At 36.8% G+C, this 15,189-nt stretch overlaps 1 protein-coding gene and 1 long non-coding RNA gene across 2 annotated transcripts in view; one reads left to right on the plus strand and one right to left on the minus strand.

The window, feature by feature from the left end:
- Nucleotides 1-15,189, minus strand: part of LOC114486699 (uncharacterized) — a 140,079-nt gene that overhangs the window by 58,410 nt on the left and 66,480 nt on the right. The gene's annotated exons all lie outside the window — the stretch shown is intronic.
- Nucleotides 1-15,189, plus strand: part of CDH6 (cadherin 6) — a 57,320-nt gene that overhangs the window by 32,116 nt on the left and 10,015 nt on the right. Inside the window, exons 2-6 of the mRNA XM_024124757.2 lie at nt 217-511; nt 3,729-3,848; nt 5,861-6,028; nt 8,143-8,330; nt 10,334-10,587. Of these exons, the coding sequence (XP_023980525.1) occupies nt 217-511; nt 3,729-3,848; nt 5,861-6,028; nt 8,143-8,330; nt 10,334-10,587 (1,025 nt within the window). The remainder of the gene's footprint in view (nt 1-216; nt 512-3,728; nt 3,849-5,860; nt 6,029-8,142; nt 8,331-10,333; nt 10,588-15,189) is intronic.

Below are 15,189 nucleotides of genomic sequence, written 5' to 3' on the forward strand. Positions count from 1 at the left end.
TCTGTTCCACTTCTGGAAATCTCTGTGATTATAAGGAAACATGTTCATTAACAAATGGCATTTATTACTGAGGATTTAAGTAAATAGTAAGAGAAAAAAATCTGCAACCCTTAGAAAGACTTGAGTGAAAGTTAACATAGCATTGCATCATAAAGACAAACAGTTTAGGATCACATGCTTGACTTTTACTTTCTTTAATTTTTTTTCCTACACTAGTTACATTCAGACCAGGATAGAGGAGATGGATCACTTAAATATATCCTTTCAGGAGATGGAGCAGGAGATCTCTTCATTATCAATGAAAACACAGGGGATATACAGGCCACCAAGAGGCTGGACAGGGAAGAAAAACCTGTTTACATCCTTCGAGCTCAGGCCATAAACAGAAAAACAGGGAGACCCGTGGAACCCGAGTCTGAATTCATCATCAAGATCCATGACATCAATGACAATGAACCAATATTCACCAAGGAGGTTTACACGGCCACTGTTCCTGAAATGTCTGATGTCGGTGAGTGAGATGTGATTCACCCATTTCCTCTGGTACATCAAATGAATAACAAGTCCTATGAGTGAAGTTTGCTGAATTGAATGAACTTAGCCGCTAAATTCTAGAAGCATTGTGTTTCAAACAGTCCATTTATGTCCTTTTTGTAAGTGCACCGGTGTCTCCTAATATTACTCTAGTCTTATTATTTTTAAGAAAACAGCATTTCCTCTAGTGATTAGGGTAAGAAAAGTGGCAGGGTGAGAGGGGGAGGGAGGAGAAACCATTTCATCTCATTCCTCTCCCACTCAAAATGCCCACTTTATTTCTTGGACTGAAAGGCAGCAGCCCTCTTTATTTCTCTTAGCCCATAGCGGTATTAGGCTTCAGATAAGGATCTCCCCAATGGAAAACAAAAGCCCTGAATTTACAGTCCAGACTAAAGAGTAATTATATTTGAGAAAGAGACTCAAAGAAAACTTTTTTAAAAATCCATAAACAATATGCCGACAATGTCTAGAAGATATGTTCTTTACTAAGTGGTAGAAATTAAGAGACTTTCATGACATTAATATGGTAAATTAATATTTTGTGCACAATTCTACTACCAATTTTAAAGTTAATACGTGTGCATTTAATTTGCTTAGATTGGGAAAAGGTAAATAGAATTTAAATTAAGAAAAAAATCCTACTGACATTACTGTCAGCCACATTAAAACACTTCAGGGGAGACAATGACAAATGTTCAACTATTGTGTAACGGGTTATTTTAAGTTAATATTCAGTGTCAAGTTCAAAAGGGCTAAATTACATAATAAAAGACATTTCCATAATTCTGCGAGTCAGATATCAGAGACATTTCAGTTCACAATTCTAAGACTTGGAAAATACATAATCTACAGAAATGATTATAAAACATCTCAGTTTTTCCCATGAAGAAGTTACTCATCTCATTACTTGAAGTCACTTTTTGTTAGAAAAATCACAAACCATCACCAAAGTTAAGAGGAGGATTAGAATTCTTTTAAGAGGAAGATTTGTTAGGAAGAATATTTTTCCTCTAGTGGTAAAGGGCAGGAAGAATTAATGAAGGACAGCCTGGTCATCAGCACCACACAGGGCAATTCTAACCAGATGTGCAAAGTGTAACAGCACAATATAAGGGGCAGCATACTCTTGAAGCCATTATAGAATTAAATATGTTTTATAAATATTTGAGGGTAGCTGGCAGTAACACGTCTTGAGGAAGAGAAGGCTTTTTCCAATCTGCACACAGGCACAGTTACGTTGACATTCATCATTATCATAAATTAACATGGCATTATTGTGATAGTAAAGGCATCCCAAAGGAATTACATGAAGGTAGTGAGACAATAACAAGGTAGTAAAAATGGACTTCGGTGTCAAACAGACCTAATGAAACTATCCCTACTAATAAGCAGCAATGTGGCCTTAGGTAAATAAATGACTTGATGTCTCTGATCCTCCAGTTCCATGTCTATAAAAAAGAAATAATAAACATCAACTCCTAATCCTTATCATAAGAATGAAAGGAGAAAACAGGTGCAGAGTCCCCAGTACCACATCCAGCAAGTAATAGGCACTCAAAATATCCAGATAACCATATTCTAAAAGCAATCAAATTTTGTATTGATGTCAAATAAGAACATAGGTGTTTGTTGACTTCTACTACTCCTCACTTTAAAATCATATGCTCTTGGGCTTCCCTGGTGGCGCAGTGGTTGAGAGTCCGCCTGCCGATGCAGGGGACGCGGGTTCGTGCCCCCGTCTGGGAAGATCCCACATGCCGCGGAGCAGCTAGGCCCGTGAGCCATGGCCGCTGGGCCTGCGCGTCCGGAGCCTGTGCTCCGCAACGGGAGAGGCCACAACAGTGAGAGGCCCGCGTACCGCAAGGAAAAAAAAAAAAAAATCATATGCTCTCATTTTCCCTAAATACCTTGTCAAATTACAAGGACGGGTGCTCTATCTCATGCATCAACATGCTACATCCAGAGCATCCAACCCTAACACAGTACAGTATATTTGTTCAATAAATGGAACTGGTTAGATATTACAAAAGCAATGTAAAAATTCTAATATTCCCTAAATGTGACTTCCCTGCCCTGTTCATGGACAGGAGAATTCTAGCGGTATGCTTACTCTTTGTCTAATATGAATACCAAAAGTCAGCCATAAAATGATCTTAATCAGAGGGTCTTACCCTTTTTGGAAGTCACAGACCCCTTTGAGAATCAGATAAAGTCTATGGAACTTCTCCTCATTGTAATATACATGTAGGCATACACATAAAAATTTGCATGGAATTTCTTGGGGGTTAGGGATACTTTGAAGGGTATTATTAACTGTGGTCTCTAAAATAAGAATGCCAATCTAAAACAACATAGACTTCTTTGTACATTTAATTATAATCATCTTTTGGGATTATAAATTCTGGATGTGTATCCTCTGCTATTCCAATTAATTCTTTATTTAATCCAAAACTACTTCTCATAAGGTTCAAGGTCTTTCAACCTGTTAGAATTATCAGATAATCACTCAGGATGCTTTTATTTGTAAGTAACAGAAAACACAATGCAAATTACTTTAAACAATGGAAGTATTTATTGGTCACATTACTTAAGTCCAAAAGTAAAGTGGACTTTGAACATAGTTTGATTTGTGTTCTAGATATTTCTCTGTAATTTTCTGTCCTATTCAGCTTTGTCCTCAGGCTGGCATTGCTAAGATCACAAAATAGCTACTGCATTTGCAGGCTCCACATCAGCACATTATAGTCCAGGAGTAAAAGCACCTATGACACAGCAAATTTCCAGCAAAATCACGAATGGCCCCCTGATTAAACAATACCTACACTAATCCTTGTAGAAAAAACAGTGCAAGATGCCAATAGATTTAGGCCTAGATAACTTGAAAGAATTGCTGTAGCAAGAATCCAATCAAATCTCACCCTTGGAGATGGGTTGGAACCAGTTACACCCAAAGTCATGATCATTCCCGTGCTTCCCTTTAATTTAATCCTTAAATATTTATTAACGTTGATCACATTCCTTCAGAGTGAGAAATCCAAGGCTTTTTAGCCTAGCATCCCACTGTAGTTCTTCAATCCCTTGCCATGATAGTTTTGTATAGAAGTAAGATTGTGCTTTTTCCTTATGTGTGGGTATCAAGGACCCATCATTAACCCTTAATTTATTTTCAATCCATGTTTCTGTCATTACAGGCACATTTGTTGTCCAAGTCACTGCAACTGATGCTGATGATCCAACGTACGGAAACAGTGCTAAAATTGTCTATAGCATCCTACAGGGGCAGCCCTATTTTTCAGTTGAATCAGAAACAGGTTAGAATTCCTTTTGTATCTTCTTTTTACAATCTGTAATTTTAACTGACATGCTCAACTGAGCTAGCATATTTTTAAATAAAAACAGTCAGTGTGATTGAATTTTCTTAGATTCATCTCCCAAACACCAGTGATACACTTGTAAATATGACATCCAGATCATTTTAAGCAAGAAATCTGACAATGGATCTTTCATCCACCATGTTTATTCAGAGGAGATTCAGAAAAATTACACATTGTTTTATTCTCTTTTCCAGTTTGAGATGAAGCTAAAAGGCCAACCCCTTCTGATAGCCAGTAGGGCTGTTTACACATATTCTGATTCTTCTTCTTTTTCTAGTTATTTAGTAGGATTGCATCTCTCTACCCTGCTGGGAAGCTAGATGTAGCCATGTGATTTATTTGGGCCAATAAAATGTGGCAGTGATACGAGTCATTTCCAAGCGAAACTTTTAGACCTGGTGCACGATCCACCATGTTCCCTTCCTCTTGCCGCAGTGATCATGGATGGAAACCAGTATCGAGTGGGTCTCCAGCCTGAATGTCCAAGGGTTTTCATGAGCAGAGCTTCTTACTGGCCTGCACAGAGCACTACAGTTCTGCTAAACCACTGAAATGTTACTTTTGTTGTCACGTTGTCTAGCTTATCCTAGCTGCTACTGCCCTAAAAAACAAAATGGATTGCCTTAATGGAATCCTTTTTCAACATCTCATTTTTCTGCACTATCTCCACAAAGTAGCATACTATCTTATGATGAACTTTTTAAAAATAAATATCACTTGTATTGTATAGTAAATTCTACACGTATTTTTGCTGTCATAATAGGAGTAGAGTTCCTTTTATACGATTTTTAAGCATCCATTATTGTTAGTAGAAATCAAAACCTTTCTAGGTTACTACATCCAGTTGGAAATCGATGTAAGAGGTGCAATGAACCTCAGTGAATCCCAAGGAAAAAGAAAATGTTGAGTTTAAAAACAATGAGGATGAAAAATTAGAATTATTCAACTTAAAGGACAAAAGGCTAAGGTGACCTCCTGTGTTTAAATAGAGAAGTACTATTATTTGGAGAACAGAAAGCAGCTTCACTTTCACTGAAGCCAGCACTGCAGGAATGAAATTGAGGTATTCATTCCTACCTGTTGTCTGAGGTATTCTTGTTAAAAATAAAAGAAGATATTTTCAGCTTCACTAGTCATTAAGCACTGGAATGTGCCACCTGAGAAGGTTATAAAGACTTCTCCAGTGATTTTTGAAAGAATGCTGCTAATTTAAGCATAAGCCTTACATAGAAATTAGACAAACCTTTGGAAGTTCTTCTTTAATTATTTTATAACTACCTAACAATAGAGATAAGTTTTACCTAACTGAAGAATGTTGGTCACTGCTGGGACCTGTTGAACTAAAGTTCACATCAGCTTTAGGGAAAAAATTCTCTAGGACCATACAAGATGATCACTATGAGACAACTGATGCTGTGTTTTTATAAGACCACAGTTTTGTGGTTTAGAAGATCCTCAGAACATTCATTATGGTGGGTATATTTGATGAGGAATTAGTAAATTTGGTAATGTGAGACTCAGGAGTCAGTTCAAGTATATATGACTTTATTAATTTCCTCATAATACACCTAGTGTCCTTTACCAAGGAGCTACAGTAGTATAGCACTGTGCCACACGCCAAGTTATAGTTTGCTGTGTCATCTTATGACACAATATTTATACCACTTACAGTCTGCACTATTGCAGGATGTGACTTTTACTTGTTTTCATTCTCCTTGCATTATAGGTCTATTTTTTTTTAATGTATCTATGTATCTACCTCCCCTATGTGGGTTTTATTTCCTTCAGTACAAAGGCTACCTATAATCAATCATCTTTATGGTCACCCATGACATCTGCCTAGTGTTATGCATATTGTGGGTGACAATCTATGTTTGTTCGCATAAATAAATGATTTTGTAAAGTATTTTTAATATATCCCTTTCCATTTCTGAACTTCATATCCATAGGTATCATCAAGACAGCCTTGCTCAACATGGATCGTGAAAACAGGGAGCAGTACCAAGTGGTGATTCAAGCCAAGGATATGGGTGGCCAGATGGGGGGATTGTCTGGGACCACCACGGTGAACATCACGCTGACGGATGTCAATGACAACCCTCCCCGGTTTCCCCAGAGTAGGAACATTTGATTGAATGAGTGTCTTCAGTGCACTTTTGTAAACTGTAACTTTAAGAATGATATTGATTTCCCATTATTATTATTAATTGCCAAAGTTAGTGAACTTAGTAAGAACTGGCACATTTATTAAAATGAGTTGACAACACTGACGCTCAGTAGATGTGAACATTTATTGGTAATTAGCTGAGCGATTGTCTGATATGGCTGTTATTATAAAAGCAACATCATTGTTTTATTTTTCCTTATTAATAAGACTACCACAGGCATAAATATGCTTGTGCAGAACTTATGTATACAAGCATGCTGCTGTTTGTTAGGAAAAATTTGACTTTATATTTTGTGAATTTCATCAGGCATGTAATCTCCCTCGAGTCCTCACGAGGCTTTGCAAAGGGAGGACTTATCATTATACTGTTTCTAAAAATACAACTGTGGAAATAACTATGTACTTAATCCATTTGTAATCATAAATAGTTTTCTACATTATGGTTAATTGAGATACCAAAAGTCATCTCTAAAATCTTTAATGCTCATGATTGATTAGGTAAGAAGGAAGATAAAGGAGAAACCAACATTCATAAATGCCCGCTCTGTCTCAAGCAGTACACTTGACCCTTTCACTTAGAGACCTCAAGTAGGTACTGGTTTTAATGTCATTTTTCTTCCAGGATCAAAATTCCTTTCTGACTATGATTTCCTAAGAAAACTACCTGAATCCTGTCTTCCAGGAGAAAATAGCTGCCATCATTAAGTAGAAAACCCACTTACTCAAGCGTGGCCCTTTTGTAAAGCTGGTCAGCTAATATGGGCTTCTTTTATAATGGAGATACACACAGATCAACAGGAAATAGTTTTACCATCTTGTTTACTTTTTTCAAGTATTTTAATCACAGTTAGTTAAATGCAAAAACAGAATAGCTAACTAATTTCTGATTTAACGGGGAGAAGAAAGGTTTTATGAACCCTAAAACATCCCCCACAGAGGCCTGAAATGAAAATATCAGGATCACCAGCACTTTTCCCAGAAACCTCCTTTTCCATATGGGGATGTCTTGGGGAAGGATAACAGAAGGATTACCCATACCACGGGACCTTCCCCCTCTGTGCTCTCTCCTTGAATAAATAGACTGTGATCATTACTGCGTAATGTCCTGAGGCAAGGGTCGGGAGAATATAGAAAGGGGCTGGAGGCACCCAAAAGGGAAGTGGAATACACTAGAGAAAAACTTGGCGTGTTTTATCATTTTACCAAGGATGAGCTCAATCAATACTTAGTGGATTAAGTATTGTTGAAGGACTATATTTTAGTTGTGTCATAGTCTAAATTTTTTTTCCAAAGCAATTTGTGTAAATAGTTGGCAAAATGTAATGGGTGAGAATAGAATAAGTTTTGTTTTTACTATTTGTCTGTTCCTAAGCACATGCTGGCCTGACAGATCTAATTGAAACTCACAGGTACTCTCCTTCAACGAATTTTCCAACATGAGAAAAGTTTATGTGTAGTTTTTAAATTAGTAATACAAATACAAGAATGGGAGGAATCTATGCATAGAAAAAACACTAGTAAAATTTAAAGGAAGAAATCAGTCAAAATTAGAAAAAATTAAGAGCTTTTTTCTCCATGTATTTATCTGTATCCCTACATTCTTGAAGTGCTGTAATTTGTTTTCACCTTCAGTTATTATTAGCAATGACAGAGCTCTTTTATAGAACACCTAGTAATTGGCTTAAAGTCACAGTTCAGGTTAAATTCTTTTTTATTCTTTCTGCTAGATTACATTAACAGGGGTCTTCGCAACCTTCTGTGCTCTCCTTTCACAGTTCAGACTTTCTCACAATCACACCATAAACTTGGAAGCCTACTTACAGGACAAGAAAAGTGTTTTCCCTTTGCCACGAGACAGGTCATGAAATAGAAGAAATATTCTTAACAATCATGAAAGTAAAAACGTTAAGGAGACTAGGGCACCATTAATTATTTTAAGAAAAGCACAAATCTGCCTGCGTCCGTGGTAATGTCTGAACGAACTGCTAGAAAATGGGTTTTGTTTTCAGTGTGATGGAGTGTAATTAGTCTGTGTTTGACTTATCTCTGTCTGATGATTAATAGGTACGTACCAATTTAAAACCCCTGAATCATCTCCGCCGGGTACACCAATTGGCAGGATCAAAGCCAGTGACGCTGACCTGGGAGAAAATGCTGAAATTGTGTACAGCATTACAGAGGGAGAGGGGCTGGACATGTTTGATGTCACCACCGATCAGGAAACCCAGGAAGGGATTATAACTGTCAAAAAGGTAATGCATTTTTTAGAATACCACACAAATGGAGGCATTTACTTTTCTCTGGTCCCCAAGTAACTGGGGGCAATTACATCTCACATGAACGCTCCTCTCAAGTCTTGTTTTATTAATTTTCTTTTTAAGACCTAGTCTAATTACACTGAGAGTTCTTTGGTTGGCTTTCAGGGGTCCTCAATAATCTTATACATTCATTAATTCCATATTTTCAATAAATTTTTATTAAAAACTTCCTAAGTAAATAAACAATATAAACCAATGATATACAAAAAATACATGAAATAAATAATGTAAGTGAAGAATAAATTTAAAAACCGTTCCAGACACTGTTCTAGATGCTGGAGGTGCAAGAGTACATTCAACAGGATGGTCTCTCCTCTCAGGGAACTGCTCCCATGGACAAAAAAAGCAAATAAACAAAGAAACGTGTAACTACAAACTCCGTTACATGCTTTGAAGGAAGAGAATAATACAAGCAGTGATAAAGATGGTTTGAATTAGAGAGGATATATAAAGACCACAAAAATAAAGTAACAAAATTTCCTGCAAGCTCTTTAGCTACTTTTTGGAACACAATAATAAAGTTTTTATATTCTAAATTCCTATTTTCCCCATGTACTTATTCACTATTTAACCCCCAGAATTGTTTGGTACCACGGAGCAGTATACTAAAATATAGCAAAAATTAAAAACCAATAAACTGTGTGCTTCAAAGCTAAAAATAATATTAGTTTTGGTTACTTTTTTAAAAGATTTCACTTTTATCATGTATGGTGTAATATTTTCTCTCTCCTGTCGCATATTGTTGTATTTGCTGGTAAATATAAGCGTAAGTAGATGTAAATAAGAAGAAAAATTTTCCTCTTAAGCTTTGGATCACATGCCTTAATATCTGGAAACACAATAAAACATGTTTAAGTGACATTCAGATCAATGTTTTATACTATAATATAATTAGGAAGCCCATTAGTGTGCATTAACCTTTTTAATATTCTTGGTGCCTTATCAGATTCAAACTGAAATTTTGCCTAGCCGACTAAATCACATTCACTAACGTCTTGATTAATTGTGTTTCTTGTGAGCCTTGTCATATTATCATCTAAAACTAAAAGTCAGCAACAAGCATTTGGGTTCACTATGTCTCCAGAAGCAGAGATACTTCTCCTAAAGACCTCTGACAACAATGATCATTACTTTCTTTGGCAAGTAATTAGCCGGATGCCCTTATCAGGATATCCCTTGGAATATTTTATCAACTCATGCCAAAAAAACCCCATTTTTAATCTATTTTATCTGAACGAAGAACAGGGAATCATGCTGCAAACCAGTGGTTCTCCATCCTGGCTGCACAGTAGAATCACTAGGGGAGGTGTTTAGAAGTATAGATTGCCATCCCCACCCCAGATATTTTGGTTTAATGGTCCAGGGTGGGGCTCAGATATTGGCAATTTTTTAAAATGAAAAAAAAAATTTTTTGGCTGTACCACGCAGCATGTGGGATCTTAGCTCCCCGACCAGGGATCGAACCCACGCCCGCTGCAGTGGAAGCGCAGTCTTAACCACTGGACCGCCAGGGAAGTCCCTTGGCAAATTTTAAGCACTCATTAGCTGTTCAATTACAGCCAAGTGTGACAACATCTGACACAGAAGGATCTACTACATATTTGCCAACCTGCCCCTGGCGAGGCTCCCTGTAGTCAAATATAAGGATTTTTTTTAAAGGGGTTCTGTTCTACGTTCCCTCCTGCTTCTAGGTTCCCTCTCCTGCCCATGATAACTTGCACCCCCTGGTGCGTGATTTCAGCCCACACTTCCATCAGGATTGTGTGGTATCTGAACTCCAATGTCTTTACCCAATATCACGCTGTGTAGTGATGTCTCAAAGCAATATGATCACTTTCATTTATCAGTGATTTGCACTAAAAATGGCTCATGCCTTGGCTTTCTGTGTCTTGGCTGCTTTAAATATGTCACTTCTTCCTCCCCGCACCCCCCGCAAGCTCTTGGACTTTGAAAAGAAGAAAGTGTACACCCTCAAAGTGGAAGCCTCCAACCCTCACATTGAACCCCGCTTTCTCTACCTGGGTCCATTCAAAGATTCAGCCACAGTTAAAATTATGGTGGAAGATGTAGACGAGCCCCCTGTCTTCAGCAAACTGGCCTACATCCTACAAATAAGAGAAGATGCTCAGATAAATACGACAATAGGCTCAGTCACAGCCCAAGATCCAGATGCCGCCCGGAATCCTGTCAAGTAAGCACACTTCTGTGACATGTCTCTTCCATAAGTTTGTTGATTAATATTCAAATATTCACTTGTAAGTTGGAAAAGAGGAATTCCGTTTTTCCAATTAGTTTTGTCTTCCTGAAAAACTATTTTAAAGTACCTTTACTAACTCTGCTCTCCTTGCTCAACATAAAATACTATTTTAGCAACGATGTAAACCTAAAAAACTCAAAATTTGGGGTGAAAAAACATAAAATGAGCTATAAGGAGGTTACTGCTTACGTGGAAGTGGTACAAGGTAATGCAAGTGAATGGTCTGGGATTTTTTTTTTTTTTTTTTAGGTCTTAGATTTGTCAGAGATTGGTGTGGAACGGAGAGAGCATTTTTAACAAACAAGGCGCTGTGCATAAAAGTCAGTTTTTCAAGTGTGGGAGAACCCACCATGTAACACTTATAGGCAGAATTATGCTCCATTTGGATGCATAATTTTTTTCTGTTGCAGACATGGATAAAAACAAGCACTGTTTGATGATATATGTCTGTGAAATCCTGGGGAAATTAAATCAATAGAGCTGAATCCAAATATATACTATGTAAGCAAGCTCTATTTTCCCTGTACTTTCCTTACACCTTCATTGTAAATCATGTTGTAAGAAAGCCTCATTGCCCTTTGAGACCACTGCTGCTTAAGAATTCTAGAATCTTATCATGAAAGCACTGGAGTCAACAACTTTGAGCCTTTACCAGTAGCTTAGTTGACTAGATGAGAAAAGTGCTAAACCAGAATATTATTGTGTAAATTATTCCTCATGAAGAAAGTAAGCAGACTGAGAAGCTGTACCAGTGAGTCTACAGATCTGTTCTGATCAGGGCACTTGCCGTGTGCCAGGCATGTTCTAGGCACTAGAGATATGACAGAGAACAGTACCAAGTCCTGATCTCATGGAGCTTACATTCTAATTGGGGAAGACAGAAATAAGCAAATGATAAATATATGCTATGTCAGGTGAAACTAAAGTGTAAACAGTAAAATAAGACAGAGTATAGAAAACAAAGGGTATCTGGGGTACTATTTTAGATAGTGTGGTCAGGCTTGGCCTTGTTGGAAATCATCTGAGGAAAGATTTGAATGAAATGAAGGGATGAACCACACTGCTCTCTGGGGGAGGTCCAGGCCAACAAGAGGGGAAAGCAAGGGTAAGGTCTGATAGCAGAGCTTGCTTGGCGGGTAGGAGTAGAGGCCTCCATAGCTGAGAGAGGGACGCAGGCGGGGAGTGGCACGGTATGAGGCGACAGGGAGGTCTGGTAGGTGGTGAGTGAAGCGGGGCCTACTGGGGTTTGTAGGCGCTGGTTACCACTGCATTTTATTCTGATTGAGGTAAGAAGCCGCTGGAGAGCTTTGGGTAGAAAAGTTAACTAATCCAAAACTAACTCTCTAAGAGGATCACATTGGCTGCTGCATGAAGAATATTATTGCAGATGAAAGAGTTTGAGGCTCTAAGGCAGTAGTTTTCCAACTTTTTAGCCATTGAGCCCTTGAGTTCAACATTTTAGCCATTGAGTTCAAATGAAACTTCATGGCAAGTCCCACATCTAAGACTCAAAAATGCCTGGCTTATTTTCAGGGAATAATTTTAAAGCTTTGGGAAAACAGACTCTGTTGTCTTATCATTCCACTGGAATACCTGTAGACTCCTTAAATTGGATGATGGGCAACCCAAAGCAGCCACATGAGAGCCCTGTGGGTCAAGTGTTCCTCCGTATACATTTAACATTATTAATAAGGAAAATGAGTGACGGCCTCTGCTCCTACAACACAAATAATCTTAAGTACTTTCCCAACGTGCAGAGTTCGTTCTACTGCATAAGACAAAAATCTTAGCAGGTCAACATCAAGACCAATTTAAAAGTGCTAATGCTGGAAGTTTATAAATATGAGCTTCGGTTACCTCTTTGATCAGTCAACATGCTTTTAATTGAAAGAGAATGTCTTCTGGGAATGTAGGCTTCATTTTTATGTCTGTTTTAATTTTTATACCAAATACCACTTTTACCCATTGCATTTATTTTATGTTTTATTACAGGAAGTAGTTAGCTTGTCAGATTAGGTTGGCTGTCAGCTAATTTTAAAGTTTTTTCTGCCAGCCTTCCCTTGGTACATATGGATTTCATATATAGATATAGCTTTAAGGATAAAAATACACATAGATATATTGGTATATAGATGCATATTCCAGTGGGGTTTTTTATAGGATAAACTGATTCTTATATTTGGAAATTACAACCACACATAGTTTTTGGTTATGCAAGACATAAATATTGCACAAGTAAGTGCTAGACACAATGTTAGGTGCACAATTAATTCTGGAGAATTCTTCCCCCAAACAATGATTTATCATTATGTAAGCACAAATCTTTAATTCTTTAATCACATAAAATAATTTTCTTCCAACAACTTCATATCACAAATGTCCTTTGATTTCCATGGAAGTCTTATAAAATGTCACTCTGAATACTTATTATGAAAAATTTACATGCAAACACATTTTCTTTTCCTGACCCACAAATCTCCCTGTAGGATACGTGAGAAGACAAATTATTGAATCACAGAATACAATAAAGTTCTAGGGAAAAAAATGAGGTACCTAGCAGAATGATCTGCTATAATCATGATGAGATTGGTTACCTTTTTCCTTATCAGTTATTAATGTGACTGGACAGTAAATTTCTGGATATAAATAGAAATTACTTTGGAAAGAAAAACAACAAACAAATGAGGTCTTGTGTGCCTCAAATGAGATATCTTTCCTAAACAATGTAGACATTTTAGGTTTTCTATTAATTTTTAAATCCCCAATTAAGGAAAGAAAATAATACACAATTATGGTATTTCCTAAATAGTCCTCTCTCTTTAAAATCAAAAGTCGCCTTCAAGTAAAAATTCCTCACCCCTTACCCTTTATTTCAAGGCTTGATTGGAAAATACGATTACTTGTAAAACTTAAAACTATAGCGGGAAGAAAAGAGGCAAAGAGCAAGAAAAGATTACTGCTGTGTATAATTGTTAACAGCTTATAAATGCAATAAGCATCATGTCTTAAACTTGACATTTTTCATGAAGGAAAAAAATATATTTGTAGAAAATTATTAAATTCCTTGCAAAGGCTATGAATACTGAGATTTCCTTTTTGGTAATTATGTCCTATAAATATTTATCATTCTCAAAAATGAAGAAGGGTGATCAAGCAAGTTCAATGCAATTTGCTAAATTCTCAATAAATGTTGATTCATGACATAAATGGCAAAACAGTAGCTATTTCATCTGTTTCAACCCTTTTGATAATAAAACACTAGATTTATGTAAACTGAAACTAAAATTCCATCTTGACATATATGTATCCATTGTGAACTTCATTAATTCTCTTTAAAATCAAGTTTAAATAGCCTACAAAATGGAATATATATTTTTAGACACCTGCTAGATGACAAAAATAGATTTTATTAAGATAACATTGTTTATTATAATTCACTAGTAGTACTTTAAAACAAAATAATTAATTGAAATAGAATCTTGGAACATGGTATACTATTTGCAAGTTAGTAACAAGAGTTACTTAAGAGTTTTTTAAAAGCATTCATAATACTTCCACACGTGTATGACTAGGTAGGACATTTACTTAAAATACATTTCTACTGAGTTGACATTTTAAAATCTCCTATCATGATGTACATTTTGAGAATTCAGCTGAAATAGGCAATTTTTTATTCATAATGGCCTTCGCATATCAACTTTCTTCTGAGTTTTCTCTTTAATGCTCCCCCCATAAAACAGGGTGTATACATATTTTCCCCTTACATATGACTATTCCAGACACTAGTAATAAATTTATAAAGAAGATAACATTTCTCAAAATCTACTAGTCTTTCATCAATTTCAGCATTGAAGACTTTTTCCTGTTTTGGTTTCTAAAGCACCTCTTGGTTTTCTTTGAATTATCCAAACTCTCCTTTTTAAAGATTTATCAAATTCCTACTCTACTCTGGGCACTGTTCTAGTCCCTGTGGGTGTCCATTCTCCCGTTCCTCCTTTAAGCAACTCCATTCTTTGCATTTTTCCCTGTTCTCTTCCTAGAGTGTTGAATAGGAAATCTAGATTGTCAGTCTGGATGTTTATCTTGAGCTTCCTGAACTTTCCTCAGGCACCTCAGCCTCAACATATCAAAACTGGAACTTATGATCGTCCCCAAATCCTGTTCTTTACTCCTATCATTTGTGACAGCACCGTCCAACCATTCTCCACAATTCAGCCAGTGATCTTTGTTAAGCATGAGTTAGATGGTGACATTCCTCTGCTTAAAATCCATTGGAAGATCCACATCAAGTTCAAATAAACTCCAACTCCTCCCCACAGCCAGCCCTTCCTTCTACAGTCCCGACTGTGGATCTGTCCGCAAGCTCATCTGCTATTTCCCTCTCCAGATCCACTAACCTCAGCCACATTAACCATCTTTTGCTTTTTCAACATAACGATTTTTTAAATAAAATGGATAATAGAAAAGTAGCCAATAACCCTACTTATGCACACACACACACACACACACACACACACAAGTCCTAACCAAATATCT

The sequence above is a fragment of the Physeter macrocephalus genome, chromosome 8, assembly GCF_002837175.3.
Source record: "Physeter macrocephalus isolate SW-GA chromosome 8, ASM283717v5, whole genome shotgun sequence".
In the NCBI taxonomy this organism is placed as follows: domain Eukaryota; kingdom Metazoa; phylum Chordata; class Mammalia; order Artiodactyla; family Physeteridae; genus Physeter; species Physeter macrocephalus.